The sequence below is a fragment of the Typopeltis vanoorti genome, chromosome 8 (genome assembly GCF_054136105.1).
Source record: "Typopeltis vanoorti isolate ZY-2024b chromosome 8, IOZ_Tvanoo_1.0, whole genome shotgun sequence".
Taxonomy (NCBI): domain Eukaryota; kingdom Metazoa; phylum Arthropoda; class Arachnida; order Uropygi; family Thelyphonidae; genus Typopeltis; species Typopeltis vanoorti.
In genome coordinates this window covers 12,148,303-12,167,268 of record NC_143556.1, presented here as the reverse complement: position 1 = coordinate 12,167,268, position 18,966 = coordinate 12,148,303, and the positions used below count along the sequence as shown (strand labels likewise).

The window sequence follows — 18,966 nt, the reverse complement described above, 5'->3', positions numbered from 1 at the left end:
AACTTTTATTCTAGACTCTATCCTCTTAATATCTCTCAATTTCTTCCTAAACATGTTATAATTTTTTTCAGTATGTTCTCATTTCTTTTTTACTTCTATACCAACAACTATTTAGAAAACTGATAATCTGACTATGTTAACCAGGCAAAAAATTCACATCTAATTTTATATAAACATTAACCATGTTTATATAAAATTACATTATACTTAGAAGTTATTTAATGGTCAAAGTTTAGACCACCTGAAGGAGACCTCCACATAAAATACAAGGAATGCAATAAACGATCAGAGTTGAGTTTCAGGCTAAGTATGATATCCCTAGCTACCTTCAGTACACTCTGGGCAATGAATAGTATATTGTGATAGCATTACAGGCCTAAGTTTTCATATTACTATCAACAATTTCATAAACAGATTTCTTCAATATAATCCATTATTTGTCAACATTATAAACATGCCTTCATAAGTTCAAGGAAATGCCAACTGGAGACTTCTAGATAGTAGAAACACCACTGCCTTGTTTCTTGGAGTCATTGGCTATTGCCATGGGAGACTTTTGGATCTGATGGTGAATAATCCTGCTGTTGCTTACTTTGCTAGGTTGTGCTTGCAGGGAGTCAAAGTATAGCAGTTTGCAGGGAACACTGTTGAGGCCACACTTCGATGTGGTCCAGGCATTCCCTGTGTGTGGGTGTGTGGGGGGGGGGGTCATGTCCAAGAGTTCTTTATCCCTACTCCATCTATTCTATACATTTTTCCAACATTCTAGCATAAGACAGCATAAAAATTTGTTTTTGTAGCTAAAAAAATTCTCCCACAAAAAAGTTTAAACGATATCAAAAATATACCCAAAAATATAACAAAACAAAAACTTCAAACATAAAAACACTTTCACATGGATTTTACCAGCATCCAGTGGCTTAACACCAAATGAGTAATATGCATCAATCAATTAACAAATATGCAAACTGTATCTGTTATTCATTACTGAATAACAGATACCTCAAGCTAGCTTTCTCTGTGACTACTGCTGACCTAAACTTTCCACATTACATTATGTATGAAACCTTCCATAAGGGTGGAACATATGCTTTTGCCAAGTCTCATATCCCATGCCAAAGGTTATCAGATGTGGAATCTCCTTTATATGATTTGCTTAGCCTCGAGATTTACTTGTCTCATTTTGTTTCCTTCATTTGCTGTCCAATCATTTTGGTCTTATAAGGACACTGCTATAAAAAGGCAATATCTTACTCTGTCTTTTAACTGTTCTCTACTATTTTGCTATCATCTTCCAATTTTAAATCCCTCCACTTTCCTACTTTCTCTCAGAATTCTTATATCTGTGGTCTCTAGACACTGATTAACTCATATTTCTAACCAAACTCTGACCAAACTTCAAATTGGTTTGAACACTGTCTTGTATACTGTTAAGCATTTAGCTAATTTTCTCTTATTCCATTTAAATTTTTTCAACTGGCTGAAGTAGTTTCATTCCCTGAATGAAATTTACCAATCACATTCAGAATCACAAAACGTTTATCTGATAATGGAATCTGAATCCAAAGTATGTCAGTGGGCAAGCATATATGTTATCTACTCAAGACTGGCAGAACTAATATTTTCTGATTCCAAGAGAAAATCTTTTGATTTTCTCTTAGAATTTGATCATATACCTTTTCCAGATATACAAAACTTAAATAAAGAGCTCTGTCCTGGAGAGAGGGGAAAAAAAAAAAAAAAAAACACATTCCCATGATTTCTCTAATGTCTTAAATTTAAAAAAAAAATAAAAAAATCTGATTCTGACAACCCTGTTTGGCCTGAACCCAACCTATTCTTCAAGTTTCTCTTCCACAATTTATCTTATTTTCTCCAGTATGCTTCATAAATCTCACTTGCTCAGGAGGAGAATTCGTCTATAATTCACACATTTAATGTTGTTTTCCTATTTTTTCCCCCCTCCCAGATATGTACTATGAGAGCTGTATGCCAATCATCCAGAATGAAACTTTCTGATGAAGCCTTTTGAATTATACATTGCAACTTTTTTTTTTCTTTCTTTAATGACTCTTTCAACCTCAAGTATTGATACACACTCCTGATTACATGCCCCAAGTTTTTATGTGAATCTGACACAGGAAAGGCTGGTGGCCTATAATACATTTAGCAACACTACCATGCATGGATTATTTAATAAGACCTTTTCTATCCTTGAGGCAATAAACCTGACCAACCATTGATATGCGGACCAAGGGTTAGGTGATCTAGAACAGCGCTTCCCAAAACTGTGGGCAGCGGCCCACTTGGAGGCCGTAGGTTTTGTTGAGGGGGGGCCGTGAAATAATGAAAACAAATTTAAAATGTTTTAAGACTAAGTAGATTTTTTTATTTTAAAAGAAACGTATTTAACTTTTATTATTTATTATTTCTTTTTTGTTATTTTTTATATTTTAATGGAAAAATTCACACATTGGTGTTGGTTCACAAACTTTGCTTCCTGCGTATTTCGGCGCTAAATGAATATTAGTAAATATCGCTTATTCATATGCTTCATTTCAAAGCAGTGGTTAATTGTATTTACTTCGAATGCTCTCCAGGGAAGCTCCAAATCTTCCTGTCCCTTTCATCACGCGTTCGTAATCAGGGACTGTTGATATTGACTTTATATACATATCAAAACTCGTTTTATATTATCAATGTCATCCGAGCTAGTTTTCTGTTACCAATAAAAGTTTCGCATATACTTCACACATGAAAAAAAGCTTAAACAAGTTCATGTGGGGAGATAGTAACTGTTTGCAGTGGTAAACAACACGCCCTCCCTAACAGCCACTATACTGCAGAGGCAATAAAAACAAGTACTTTTATTATGCCAGTGAATAAGGTATGAGCAGTCTGTGTAATATATTTCTCAACAAATAGTGCAATTACAAACAACTGGGATAAAAACACTAATTAATGAATCACATGTCCCCTCATACAGAAGTTATGCTGTATAGACTGAAACAAAACCATATGTTGCATGGGCAAACACAGTATCTAACTAAAAAGTATTGTTATTAATTAGATGTGTATGAGTTCGATTTCCCAAGGCAGCAATAAAATTCAACCGAACGTGTTAAAATTTGTAAAAGTGTTAAAACTAAGTAATATATATATATAATGAATATTATGGCAGTTTCACATATGGAATTCGGTTGAAGAGAGTTAGCATTTCAACTCAATTGTCAGTATGCTTTTATCTTTCGGTTGTGCGATCTTTTGTTAATACCGCACCAATCATATGCACGTTTTAATAACCTGCCTTTGCTGTCTGTTTCACGTTAGGCTTAATTATAATTACAGTAAAGAGAGAAAAGTCACAAAAGAGAAAAATGTTCCTGGTCCAGGGATTCCCTTATTCAGGTAATATCCACTAATTTCCTGTTATCAGTCTGTGGTGTGCCAGTATCGGTAAGTGGTGATATTATTTGATCTATTCTACATTAAAAAATTTAACCCTGAGATGGATAAGTGGCTGATAAAAAAAAATAAACAAAAAATCCCGCGAACAATCAGAAGAAGCAGAAACAGACTCAAAAAAAAAAAAAAAGGAACAGTATTTCATATTTTACCAAAACAGCCTGCATCGTCTTCAGAATCAAACGGTAAGAGGCAAAAAATGTAATATATGCATTTGATTTTTGCAATATTTGCTGTGTATGTTTTGTATTGAATATAAATACAATAAATATTATAATAATATATCTCTCTATTGCGATTTTTTTTCGAGGGGGGCCGTGAAATATTTTAATTTTTGCAAAGGGGGGCCCTGACATCCAGAAGTTTGGGAAGATCTAGAAAACCTGCTCTAGAAAAAACATGGTACTTTTTCAAGACACTTTAAGCCTTCGATAAGCACAGTGGTATTTTCACACCAGGTGATGATATTCATTTCCCATCTATAAACACTCAAGCCCATAGTAGGATTCAAATCCAAAATGGATATACTAACCACTCATCCAACCAAGCTGCCTACAATCTGTCAGCACTTTCTTATTTAACCATCTTTACAAATAATTACCGTACGCATGCAGCATATCTTCAGTTTTCATATTGCCTTTATTTATCTCTGATTCCTTTTGTGGAGCTCCTTTCTTCATTTTTAAACTTTTTTTTTTTTTAGCTACAAAGTGAATAACTGTTGTAATAGATATGGTATGAAGGTGAGCATTAAAAAGACAAAGACAATGAAAATAGGCAGAAACATTGAAAATATCAACTGCATTGTGAATAGAGAACCTATAGAACAAGTAAAACATTTCAGCTACTTAAGCACGATTTTTAGTGAAGACTGTAAATTAAATATGGAAATAGACAACAGAATCAACAAAGCTGGTATGGTAGGAAGTCAAGTGAATAAATTTATATGGAATAAGAGAGAAATTAGCCAAAACACTAAATTAATTAGCTGTATACAAGACAGCATTCAAGTCAATTTTAACTTATGGATCTGAGCGCTGGGTCAGCAGTAAAACACTTGACCAAAGACTAGAGACTGCAGAATGAGAGTCCTGAGAAAGATTAGAGGAGTGAACAGATGGCATTAATGGCAATATCATATTAAAAATGAGGATATTAGGAAAGAACTTGACATTGCCAGCATCCAGAAATGAATTAGCAGAGCTAATCTCAGGAGGTATTGTCACTTAAACAGAATGGGCAAGGAAAGATCAGCAAAACAAGTGTTTTGCCAGGTTGGCAGGAAAACGACCCAGAGGAAGATCAAGATATAGGTGAATTGATATGGTACAAAGTGCCTTAGATGACAGAAATATAAGATCTGATAATATTGGAGTCTTGACAAGTAACAGACTGATTTGGAGTGTAGATAGGAAGTTAGTAATGATGCAAATTTTTCATGCAAAGCTTTCATCATCAAGAATTTGATGATGAAAGCTTTCTTACACTTTTCTTTGAATTTCTTCTAGTCACCCGCTGAATTACTTGCCAGAAACTCTCAATCGGATTTCTTTTCTAGGCCTGTATATAACTCCATGAGACAGAAGTTTAGATTTCTCTATCCTTGCAAATAGCTTTGCCATGTATCTCATTAGTGAGACGGTCAACATTTACTTCAGATTTTGTAAATGAGCTTTCAAGATTTGGTTGCAGATTTTGAATTCTTTCATAAGACAACTAAAGTGTCTTAAACCATGGTTAGGTGGTAAATTACCTTTATTTACTGGTGAAATACCACCACTAACAAACTTGCTTATTAGAGGCTGAAGCCATGTTCATCCACAGAGCTTGGTTTCTCCCCCCCCCTGATATTCAAGCAATATGGTGGATATCCCTGAAGGCATTCTTCTGGCTATGTTTCCAGATCACATGTCCATCTGTGTGCTCTCTTTCCTACACACACACACACACACACACACACAGACAGTAACTGCTGTGATGATACCTTATGATAAAGTTGAATACCTGGCATTATTCATCTTTTCCCATTCCTACACAGATGGAAAATAGATAGAAAAATAAATAGAAGGAAAATTATCTTCCTCAATCAGGTCTTTCACCAAAAAACATCAGAAGAATCTTAAATGATCTAGATACAAAGTCTTCTGGCAATGGTGGCACTGTCCCAATCGTACTTCCCAGTTTTTTCATGTTCAACGGCTCATCACGGCCAAGTAACTTGGCACCTTTGAAATCTAATTAAATGCTCTGATAGGATGATTAATCTATTCACATAATGTATTATGGTTGTTAATCATCTGTATTCTACTGGCCATTTTTGTCTGTTTTGCAGGGTGAAAAACCAAACCTCTAGGATGGAAAAACCCTTCCAACCTTTTATGAGGCCAGTTAGCTCATCTTCAGTTGAAAGGCCCTGATAAAATCCTAGATCCTAGATGGGAAGTGAACTAGACCTTTCCAACCATAGGGCATCGTTGAAACCAACTGAGCTAGGGAGGCTCATCTTCGCAACCAAAAACATTAATCAAGCTTGCATTAATTGCATTACATGAATCACCATGTAATGCTCCATCAGTCTCCCTATTTGTGCATCCCACTGACTTGTATTCTAGGCATGATTAAATACTCTGGATATGCAAAGAGCAATAGTACAGGTTTCTTTTCTCCAAATCTTTCCATGACATGCATTAAGAAATGGGTGATGTGAGCCAGTTTCTTTCAGTGAATGTAGTGTGGCAGAATTCACAGTGGTAGTCATTAACTGGTAGACTTAGGTTTCGTGTGTTTTCAGGTAATGAAAGAGTTGACTATTATTTTAGGAAGGACTAAGGTAAGCCAAATGGATCATTAGGGCAGAGGCAGACATTAATCTCCCTTTTTCTGGAATAGGAGTAAATATACTTGTTTATATAACAATGCAGAAATGATACAGCATGTATGTGTTAGTTGGTATTTAAAATTGTGTTCCAGAACTAATGTCCATACTGTATCATCTCTGAACTCTTACATTCAGCTGACATCTACCCAACAGCATGAAAGCAAGCCAATATTAAGCCCATACAGAAAATAGTAAGATTACTACCAAAATAAACAGCCTAAAAGGCTTTAATTTGGCAAGATTAAGAATATATATATAAGGAGGATATTACACATCTGTCATTTTAAAACCAAATGAATGAAACTTAAAATGTTTCAAATATTTTCATACCAGAGAGTATGAAAATAAACTCTTCGGCCTTCGTTTGTGAATTTTGCCCACGAGCCAATATATTTGACTTTTATTAACACACTAATTAGGTTTCAGTGGCCTGAGTTTTAAACTGTTGGTTCTCATTGGAGACCAATCAAAAACCATCATCATCAAATTCCTGACATGCACCCTAAAGGGATGAACAGGATATGATAGTACTACATGAAAAATTTACATCATTACTAACTTCCTATCTACAATTTTCCTCCAAATCAGTCTGTCACTTGTCAAGATTGCAATATTATCATTATCAGATCTTATATTTCTACCATCTAAGGCACACTGTACTGTATCAATCCAATTATATCTTAGTCTTCCTCTGGATCGTTTTCCTGCCAACCTGCCAGAGAATACTTGTTTTGCTAATCTTTCCTCGCCCATTCTGTTTAAGTGACCATACCACCTGAGATTAGCTCTGCTAATGCATTCCGGGATGCCAACAATGTCAAGTTCTTTCCTAATATCCTCATTTTTAAATATGATATTGCCATTCATGCCATCGGTTCAAGCCTCTAATCTTTCTCAGGACTCTCATATCTGCAGTCTTTGGTCAAGTGTTTTACTTCTGACCCAGTTCTCAGATCCATAAGTTAAAACTGGTTTGAACACTCTTGTATACAGTTAATTTAGTGGGTTCTGACTAATTTCTCTCTTATCCATATGAATTTATTCAATTGACTTCCTACCATACCAGCTTTGTTGACTCTGTTGTATATTTCCATATTTAATTTACTATCTTCCCTAAAAATCGTGCCTAAGTAGCTGAAATGTTTTACTTGTTCCACAGGTTCCCCGATCACAACACAGTTGACATTTTCAACACTTCTACCTATTTTCATTGTGTTTGTCTTTTTAATGCTCACCTTCATACCATATCTATTACAACAGTTATTCAATTTAATCACAGAATCTTGCAGACTTGTCATGGATTTATTTAGAACTATAACATCATCTGCATAAAGCAAATAGCTGACATTAACATCTCCAATTCTGATATCATGTTTAATACCACTTTCCTTCATAATGTGATCCATATAGATAATGAATAACAGAGGGGATAATGTACATCCTTGTCTCACACAAGATTCAACATCAAACCACCTTCCAGTACTTCCTTCAATTCTAACTGCCAACATACAACTCAAATAAAGACTAACTATTGCTTGATATAATGCCCCATTGACACCATATAACTGGAGCATATTGAATAGGTTCTCTCTTGGCACCTTTTCATATGTATTTTCAGATCGACAAAACTTAAATACAGATCTCTGTTATATTCCCATGCTTTCTCAACTATTTGTCGTAAAGTGAAGATCTGATCCTGACAGCCTCTATTTGGCCTGAATCCAGCTTGTTCTTCACCAAGGTTTTCATTCACAATTCTTCTCAACCGTTTCTCAAGTAAGCTTGCACAGATCTTGCTAGGAACAACTCAGTAAGGAAATACCTCTGTAATTTTCACATTCAGTTTTATTTGCCTTTTTATATATGGGTAATATTAGAGCTCTACTCCAATCATTGGGAATTCATTCCTCTGTACAGGCCTTCTGAATTATGCAATGCAGCCACCACTTTAAGACTTTTATACCACCATATTTCAGCATTTCTGGTTGAATATCATCTACTTCTGCTGCTTTCCACATTTCAAGCCTTTGAATGCTTTTTCTATTTCAAGTATGGATATGTATTCCTGACTGTATGCCTGGTCAGTGTTTTTTACTACTGTGCTATCACTGCTTGATTCATTTAGCAATTTTTCGAAGTAATTACTCCACACTTCAAGGATATCTTTTTCTCCTGATTTCATGTAACCTTTATCATCTCTAACTCCTTTTACAACAGTCTTTCCTCCATTTCAAAGCTTCTTCAACAACCTCCAGAATATCCTACCACCATCTTGATATTTATTTTCTATATTCTTGCCAAAGTCTTCCCATGACTTTTGTTTAGCTAGTTTTACACAGTGTTTAGCTTTCTTACATTTGTTTCTGTATTCTCTAAGAGCACAAGCTGGCTTATTTGCCAGGAACGTTTGATATGCTTTCTTCTTTTCCATCACTGCCTCTTTAACTTCCTGTGTCTACCATGGAGTTCTGATTTTTCTATCCTTGCAGACAACCTCACCACATGCCTCTCTGGCTGAATCAATCAGGGTTTTCTTCAAGGCTTGCCACTGAATCTCCAAGGTTTGGTTGCTGTTCTCAAACTCTTTCATTTTTTCTTCAATAATCTTTGTGTATTTTAGTCTACAGTTCACATCTGAGAGCTGCTCAACTTTTATTCGCTTTAAAACTTTCTTACATGTTATTCTTTTCAATATGAAATTCAATTTTATCCTGCTCAAGACTAAATAGTGATCACTTCCAATTTCAAATCCTCTGTACACTCTGGTGTCCTGCACCAGGGAGAAAACATCACTATCAACAATAACATAGTCAACGAGACTTTTCTTATTCCTTGCCTCTTCTCTCCATGTGATTTTGTGAACATTTTTATGTTGGAACACGATGTTAGTAATAACCAGTTCATGTCCTAAGCAGAAATCCAACATGTAATTACTATTATTAGCTTTGCTCTTTTCTCCAAATTTTTACAAAATATTTTTGTATGTCTGACAATCATTTCCTACTCTGCTATTTAGATCCCCAACAAGGACCAACTTTTCATTTTTCATTGTGTCAGTTGCTTTCTATAAAGCATCAAAAAATTCCTCCACTTCTCCCTTAGTAGAACCTTCTGTGGGACCATAGGTAAAATAAGTCTCATTGTCCAATTCCCCATTCTGATATTTGCCCACATCACTGTACTTGAGACTACCTGCCATTGAAGAAGATTAGCCTTGTATTTAGTGTTGAATACTACGGCTACTGCTTCTTTTCCTTGATTGTTATTGCCTGAATATAACATTTTGTATTTATTGCTCAGAATGATTTCACCAGTTTCTGTCTTTTTAGTTTCAGTCACCCCTATTTATGTCGATCTGGTACTTATCTAATTCCCCAGCTTGCTCCATTTCTTTGCCATTAGGGTTTCTTATGTACAGTACCGATCTTTAAGTCTGGAGATGTTGAGTTGGGGTGTGCTTTCAGATTTGTTCCGGTAGCTGACTTTTTGCTGTTCGCCCTGGTTCCTTGGGGAAAACAATGGGGGCCTTATTTAACCAGGCGACTCCCCAGCCGGCATGAAATTTTGTCATGTTGTACCATATTGCTTTAAGCCAATAAGAATACAATTTGGTCAGCTAAATCGCAAATTGGCAGCCCATCCTTTTTAGTTCAGTATCCAGGTACCGAACTCTTTCTTTTTGTTTTTCTTTTTTTAAAACTTTCTTAAATGTTATTATTTTCAATATGAAATTCAATTTTATCCTGCTCAAGACTAAATTGTGATCACTTGCAATTTCAAATCCTTTGTACACTCTTTTGCTTTTCCTGTATATATTTTGGACTCTGAATTTAGTATACTAATTCCCCTATAGTTATTGCAGTATCTTTATTTTCTTTTAAATAAATTGATATAAATAGTGCTTTTTTCCAAGATTTTGGAGTTTTTACAAAAATCCAGATCATGTTAAAGAATTTCAGACGTCTTCCCTTAAAATTTTCACACCCAGATTAAATTTTTTAATCCATGTTTATAATGTCTTTTCCTGGTGTTTTCATATTTTTTCCCATCTTATTTATTGCATATTTTAGTTCTGACATCGTAACATTTTATGTTTGATCATTCTTTGTTGTATAAAATTTTATTTCTTTATTATCATCAGTCCAGAGATTTTGAAAATAAGTTGCCCATTTCTCTAAATCTGTTTGTATTTTTACGTTTTCTCATATGTCTTTGTTCATGTATTTTAGTATTTTATAGGTTTACTTCTTGTTTTGTGATTGCACTGTTTCTTTTGTACCCTATTTTTGCTTCTACTGTCATTGACATTTGCTTCTACTGAGAAATGGCTCGTGTAAAACTGAGCCATTTCTGGTAACTTTTTTTTATTTTTATTATTATCTTTTCTATTTCTTTGTTTCAGTTTCATAGTCCTCTTTTCTATTCCATTTACTCTATTCATAAGCTTTCTGTTGCTACCTTTGTCAGGATTTGTTTAAGATTTTCATCATTCCTCTTGTATGTCATTTGATTCATGTACGATTCTGTTTTTAAATCAATGCATTTCTGATATTGTTGCCTAGTATGGGGATTTTGTAATGAAGAAACTTGTTAACTCAGTTGATAATAATTTCCCACTTTATTTACTTTTAGTCATTTAGGGCTTAAATTGAATTTCTGCTAATACCATAAAATGATCAAAGTTTAATTCAAAGCCTTGCTATACTCTTAAATCTAGGATTAACTCAGCTAATTTTAAATATGTGATAAAGTAGTCAATAACTGACTCAAATCCTCTAGCTGACCATGTATATTAATATATTTCTTTATGTATTATGTTTAAATACTAAGTTCATTATTCTCATATTATTATAAATGACAAAATGTTGCAGTTTTTGTCCATTTTGATTACACGTATCTTCACCAAATCTCTATATGTTTGTTTTGTATTTCCTGTTTCCTATTCTGGCATTTACATCCCCTACTAGAATCCTAAATGATATCTGGAAATAATTAATTAGATTGCTTAACATACCTGATTTCAACTTTTCAGCTACAATGCTAAGAATAGATGATGTGCCACACTTCGTTGTTTCCTCATGCTTCTATTGTCAAAACTGCAATGGTTTCCCTCAGATTATTTATGATAATATGCATTCCCCTCCCTTTTCCTCTTTCTCTCATTATCTTTAATCCAGAAGCCAACTGTCCCATGGTAATGAAATGTGTTTTCTTGTATGTTTTTATCTTTTGTTAACAACAAATTAAAACTCCATTTTTTTGTTAATAACTACTATTGGTTTTAAAATTTATTCTATCAAGACTAGATGCAAGACAGATTTTGACATATTCATATCAAGTTTCCATTCATCTTCAATGGAAACATGATATGAATACTTGATTACCTAATGTCATTTTAATTGTCAATCAGCAATTTTTTGTTACAACTGTGTCAAACAATTGATTTGTAAATTTACAGAAACCAAATGGACAAAAATCAAAGACAGTACTGTGCTGCCATAGAACAGCAGCAACAGCATCAAGTCACATTGCTAGATATAAATCTATACGACCATAAAAAATTATCAGACATTGAGAAAATTAAACAATGCTCATGCTACACTGCCAGATGTATGTTTATGTGATGTTGTAAAATGATCAAGTGCTTGTTACCAAAAATGACTTGATTCTTAATATCTTGCACTGAATGAATAAAAATACACCACTTGTTAAAACAGTTCTTGTTAGGGACAGAGCTCATTAAACAAGTTACTGGACTTTTATTGCTAGTCTACTATTTTTCATCATCAATTCCTGATATATACTTTCAGGGGATGTACAGGGTGGCCATAATTAAATTTCCCCTATTCAGAGCCTTATGCAATTCTATCTAACCACTGGAAAGCCACCAAATTTGGTAGGGAGACTAATCAAGACATGGAAAGGAGGAATCAGTGAAAAAAAATTTTAGTTCAAAAAGTTGCCTGTACAATGTAAAAAAAAAAAAAAAAAAGTGTTAAAATGAGCAGGCAAATGAATAATAAGGACTAAAGTGAAATGAAAGATTACCTTCATGTGTTGCACTTATGATACATAGCAATAAAACATTTAATATTAATTTAACTTACCACGATAATTAAGGTTCAATGACGAGAAACTGCATCCTGTACACAGCATTCTCAACAGCAGAACTTAACATGTCTGAAGGAATGTTCATTACATTTGTAATACGTTGTCCTTTAAGGCTGCCAAGTTTGAGATGCCGTCATGATAGACGTTGGCCTCAAGTTCCCGATATTACCACACAGAGTAATATCAGGGGAACAAGGTGGCCATGCAATTGGAAAGAAACAACTAATCACTCTTTCTTCTGTGAAGTGATGCCACAGAAGCTGCTGTACCAATCATGCAATGTGGGGAGGTGCTCCAAGACCATTGCTTAAAAATGGTCTTGTCCAGATATTGTTATTGCTGAAGTTGCAGAATGATGAAACTATTCAGCATATCTTGATATTTCTATGTAGTAATGGAACAAGTTACTGGTCCTGTTAGAGTGATGTGCTCAAAAAAGAATGGTCCTACTATAAATTCTGCTACAAAGCTACACCAAATGGTTTCAGTGAATGTAATGGGAGTTCCTGGAGCACAAGGGGTGATTCAGAAGCCCAAATTCTAATTCCAAAGATCCTGTTTCTCCAAGCTTCCGAATCATTGATCTAACTGCATTAATGGAATGCAAAGGACCCTTATACAAATTCTGGCAGCTCATGCACTGCACTTGTTAAGATAAAATAACTTTACAAGTAAGCATGTTAAGGAAAGTGAGATGCATGTTGAACATGACTATCAATAGAAATGACATATTCATATCAAGTTTCCATTCATCTTCAATGGAAACATAAAGCCAGTATAGAAAACCTTACACTCCAACATAATGACATAATGGTCAGTTTTGATGTCTCCTCCCTATTCACGAATGTCCCCCTCAAAGAAACCTTAGAGCTAATCCAAGCTAAATTTCCTCCCGATATCTCAGCCCTATTTCAGTTTACAATGAACTCAGGCTATTTCATTTGGCAGGAAAAATTCTACAAACAGATAGAGGGGACAGCCATGGGTTCACCACTCTCCCCACCCTTGGCCAACTTCTTCATGGAGATGTTTGAAGAGAAAGCCTTAAACTCAGCCCCACAAAAACCTACCATATGGCTTCGCTACGTTGATGATGTTTTCGCTATTTGGCCACATGGCCCGGATTCACTCCTCTCCTTCCTAACACACTTGAACAACCAACACCCTAGAATCAAATTCACCCTGGAAAAAGAAGATAACAATAACCTCCCCTTCCTAGACACACTAGTCACCCGCCAACCTGATGGAACCTTGGTTTTCTCAGTTTATAGAAAACCCACCCATACAGGCAGATACATTCACCAACAATCCCCCCCCCCCTCACAACAATATGGAGTTATTAAAACATTATTCAACAGGGCAAAAATAATCTGTTCTAATGATCAAGCCCTAACCACTGAACTAAATCACATCCGTGACACTTTCTCAGCCAACGGCTACCCCCTCCAAAAAATACTTAACCCAGTTATCCACAACCCACCACCCCCTCCCCTTCACAAAAAAGATTACTCTAAATCCATCACTATTCCCTACATCAGAGGCACCTCGGAAAAAATCAATAAAATCTTAAAAAAACATGACTTGACCACCTGTTACAAACCACACAGAAAACTGGCATCCCTTATCCGCTCCACCAAAGACCAACCACTTCCCCTAGACCTACCTGGTGTATACCAGGTCCCTTGCAGCTGTAAACTGTCCTACTTTGGCCAAACAGGCAGGACAGCAAATATCAGAATCTCAGAACACAAGGATTACATCCGATTTCACCAGTACAGCCACTCTGGGCTTGCAGACCACGCTCTGGATACTCGCCACAGAATGAGATGGAAGAAAGCCACAGTAATACACCGCGGCAAGTTCAAGTATGAAAGACTATTCATGGAATCAGCCTCGGCCCTTAGGAACATGCCAAACCTCAACAAATTTGGATGCATGAAACTGCCCCAAATTTGGGAAACTTTTATCAGAAGAACTTCAGCCCAAAGGCCAAGAACTACCAATATAGCTTGCCAGGGGGCACCATCAGGACTTTAGGAAATGCTAGCTTCCTAGCTTCAGTCTCATTTGCTGTTATTAGTACTTGTGTGCACGTGTCTTTTTAGTAAGTTCCCAAGAAGATGGCAACGTGACGTTCGCCAAAATATCGGAAAGTGTATATTAAAGTTTATTTAATCTATATTTCCAGTATACGCTGTCAATTCCTTAAATATTAGTTATCAATAGAAATGAGTTTGTGATTTTTCCCTTTATAGCTCTTATGATGCCAGCAAAAGAGGTGTTCAACACTGCTTTATGCAAATTTTCGGCTTCCTGGGTTATAACAGTGACCCCCCCAACAGCAACTTTCTGACCTCCCCCTTAAGAGTCATTCTTCCTAGGTCTTGATTAGTCTCCCTACCAAATTTGGTGACATTTCAGTTGTTAGTTCGAACTATATAAGGCACTGAATAGGGAAAGTTTAATTATAGATATCCTGTACATCCATACACTATTTTCAGAAATAGTTTCCAACAGAATACTGATTCTGATACTCCCATATTAAAATGCATTTTAATATGAGAGTATTTTGCAAAGATTATGTCAATAATTCAAACAGCAACAAGTGAGATACACATGCACTTTTAATATATTGCTTCATTAAAAACTGCATTCTTTGCTACTTGCAAACTGGTACACAGGCATTACTGCTACTTTGTGTGATCAAAATTAAAATGTTAAGCAAACATACTGATGAGAAGAAAATGAAGAGGTAAAGAATTAATGCTTACCTAGAAACAATGCTACTTGAACCACTAAACATATCAGTTGCATAACTGAGAGTAGCTAAGGCTCTCATGCCATTGAATCTGGTAAATTTTGACAAACTTTCTGTAAACTCATCTAATCCTTCTTTAGACACATCTGGAACGAGAATGTACAACAAATAAAAAATAATATACAAAATATATAACCCTTTAAAGGTACCTGTGGCATAATTATAAACAACAAAATTACACAATAACCATAGTAACAGACCAAGTACAGATATCTCATACTGAAAATAACATTATTCTTTCTTTTAGGGTTACACGGTGATCAGCACTCATATTTGTAGATTTAGGGACTCAAAAACACACGTGTTGAACAGATTATTTTATTAATTACAAATAAAATAAAACTTGACGTTTCGACCTCTATATCGAAGTCATCATCGGAAGAATACAACTGTATACAGAATCAAGCTACATGCTCATGCTTTCTATATCAGTAAACTAAATCTACGTAGTTAATAAATCTGTTTTCTAGCCTGACCTCTAGTGATAGAAAAGAAAAACAAAAATAAATAAATAAATAAAAAAAAAAATATATATATATATATATATATATATATATATCATAAATAGATAAATGCAACTACAATAAACTGTTAGAGTCCTCATGTATTAATATTCTGGATAGTTACAAAATGATTTCTTTCAGTGGCTATTGAATGTTCTAAACACTTCACCAGGTCACCAGGTTGTCTTCTTGTAGTGGGAATTTTTTCTAATGCTAGTTTAGGATGTTATACAGGTTGTAGATGGGTCCTCCACATTCTTGAAATGGTGAGACCATCATTTTTGTTGAGATTTGAGTTGTGTTTGAGCATTTCACAAGACTCTTTAAATTTTCTCTCAAACCAGGTTTTGGTGCGGTTAGGGACTTGGTATTTTTCCAGTCAATTCTATGGTATGTTTGGAGTGCATGGTCAGAAAGGTCTGTTTTACCGAAGTGGAGGTATTTAATGTGTCGTTTGTGTTCGTCTTGTCTGATTGGGATAGTTCGCCCTGTTTCCCCTATGTATGGTATGTTACATGTGCAGTGTATTTTGTATACCCCTGGGTGTGCTAGGTGTGGAAGAGGATCTTTAGAGGAACTGAGTAGGTGTCTTAGCTTATTTGGGGGTTTAAAGGTGGTTTTAATGTTGTATTTGCGAAGTGTTCTGTCTATTTTTTCAGAAATGCCTCTAACATAAGGAATGGCAATGGCATTCTTGAAATCTTTTTTGTTCTTACTGGTATCTTTATGGAGGATCTTGTGAATAGTTTTTTTATTGTATCCATTTTTGATAAATGTTTGGTTGATGATTTTGTATTCTTGGTTTAGAGCCTGTTCATTCGAACAAATAGTTAGGGCTCTGTGCTTAAGGGTGCTTATGACACCTAATTTTTGTGTTGGGTGGTGGTAAGAATTTTTGTGTATGTATTGGCCTGTGTGTGTAGGTTTGCAGTAAACTGAGGAGAGACAGCCAGAGGGAAGACGTGTGACAAGTGTGTCTAGGAAAGGAAGAGAGTCGTTTTTTTCCATTTCAATGGTGAATTGGATACGTTTGTGTTGTTTGTTTAGGTGGCTAAGGAATGTATTTAGAGCTTCGCGGCCGTGTGGTCAAATGGCGAAAATATCGTCGACGTATCTGAGCCAAATTTTGGGCTTTAGACATGCTGTCTCTAGAGCACGTTGCTCAAAGTCTTCCATATAAAAGTTAGCTATTGGGGGAGAAAGTGGTGAGCCCATGGCTGTACCTTCTTTTTGAAGGTAAAAATTGTTTTGCTACACGAAATATCCGGAGCGGAGTATGCGGGCCAAAAGGGCCGTGATGTCATGTGGAAATATGTTCTTTAGGAGCAAGATCGTGTCATTGATTGGGACATTGGTGAAAAGGGAAGTTATGTCAAAGCTGACTAATAAATCTTGGTCGGTGAGTGTGATGTTTTTGATTTTACTGATGAAATGTTGTGTATTTTTTATGTAGGAAGGGGACTGACCTACCAATTCCTTGAGTGTGGCAGCTAATTTTTTTGCTAAGTGATAATTTGGGCTGTCAATTCCTTCAACGATTGGGCGAAGTGGTGTGCCAGATTTGTGTATTTTTGGCAGGCCATAAATTCTGGGCGCACGGGCATACTGAGGTATTAATTTTTTTGTCGTTTCTTCGGGCCATGTGTGGACGGATTTGATTAATTCAGTTGTTTTCTTTTTGTTACGTTTTGTGGGGTTGTAGTTAACCTTTTGGTAGGTGTTATGGTCCGATATTAACTGGTTCATTTTTTCAATGTATGTCGTACGGTCTAACAGGACATTTCGTTATTATAATATCTTGGTTATTTTTTTAAGGATTTAAGGGCTAGATTTTCGGTTTTGTTTATGTTGGTGTTTAGTTTTTTGTTAGGATTTAGTATACACGATGTTTCCATTCGTATTTTATGAGCCAGAATAGTGGGGAGGGATCTTAAACCTCTCTCGATATGTATCATATCGAGAGAGGTTTAAGACCCTTAAGCAACTTACCTCAAAAAACAACCTAATTTAAATATGAATCAAACTGATCAGGTGGGGTGCTTAAGAGTCAAAGCTGCATAACTGAGAGGAGACCTCCACATTGCCTTTAAAGGAATGTGGAGAACCGACCAGGGCTTCTGACGTAATGTCCAATCCTCACCTTCTCGTGGTGCACCCTGTTGGATATCTACTTTGATACTGAACGAACGAGGATAGGCTGGCAATTTGGGATTTAGCCGACCAAATTGTATTCTTATTGGTTAAACTAAAATAAAAAATGACGGTACAACATGACAAAATTTCATGCCGGCTGGGGCGTTGCCCGGTTAAACAAGGCCCCCATTGTTTTCGCCATGGAACCAGGGCAAACAGCGAAAAGTCAGCTACTGGAACAAATCTGAAAACAAACCCACACTCAACATCACCAGAGCTAAAGATCGGTACTATCAACGTAAGAAGCCTGAATGGCAAAGAAATGGAGCTAGCTGAGGAATTAGATAAGTACCAGATCGACATAATAGGGGTGACTGAAACAAAAAAGACAAAAACTGGTGAGATCATTCTGAGCAATAAATACAAAATGTTATATTCAGGCAATGACAATCAAGGAAAAGAAGGAGTAGCCATAGTACTCAACACAAAATACGAGGCTAATCTTCTTGAATGGCAGTCAGTCTCAAGTAGAGTAATATGGGCAAATATGAGAATGGGAAACTGGACAATGAGACTTATTTGTGCCTATGGCCCCACAGAAGGTTCTACTAAGGTAGAAGTGGAGGAATTTGACGCTTTAGAAAAAGCAACTGACACAATGAAAAATTGGTCCTTGTTGGGGATCTAAATAGCAGAGTAGGAAATGATTGTGAGACATACAAAAATATTTGGGGAAAATTTGGAGAAAACAGCAAAGCTAATAATAATGGCAAATACCTGTTGGATTTCTGCTCAGGACATGAACTGGTTATTACTACCATGTTCCAACATAAAAATACACACAAATTCACATGGAGAGAAGAGGCTAGGAATAAGAAAAGTCGCATTGACTATGTTATTGTTAATAGTGATGTTTTCTCCCTGGTGCAGGACACCAGAGTGTACAGAGGATTTGAAATTGGAAGTGATCACTATTTAGTCTTGAGCAGGATAAAATTGAATTTCATATTGAAAAGAATGACATAAGAAAGTTTTAAAGCGAATAAAAGTTGAGCAGC

The 18,966-nt window shown here is 35.7% G+C and overlaps 1 protein-coding gene across 1 annotated transcript in view; it reads right to left on the bottom strand.

The window, feature by feature from the left end:
* The window catches only part of LOC150103736 (E3 ubiquitin-protein ligase COP1-like), a 405,850-nt gene that overhangs the window by 164,400 nt on the left and 222,484 nt on the right, over positions 1 to 18,966 (bottom strand). The window contains exon 11 of the mRNA XM_090396516.1: positions 15,226 to 15,358. Coding sequence (XP_090252642.1) covers positions 15,226 to 15,358 — 133 coding nt within the window. The remainder of the gene's footprint in view (positions 1 to 15,225; positions 15,359 to 18,966) is intronic.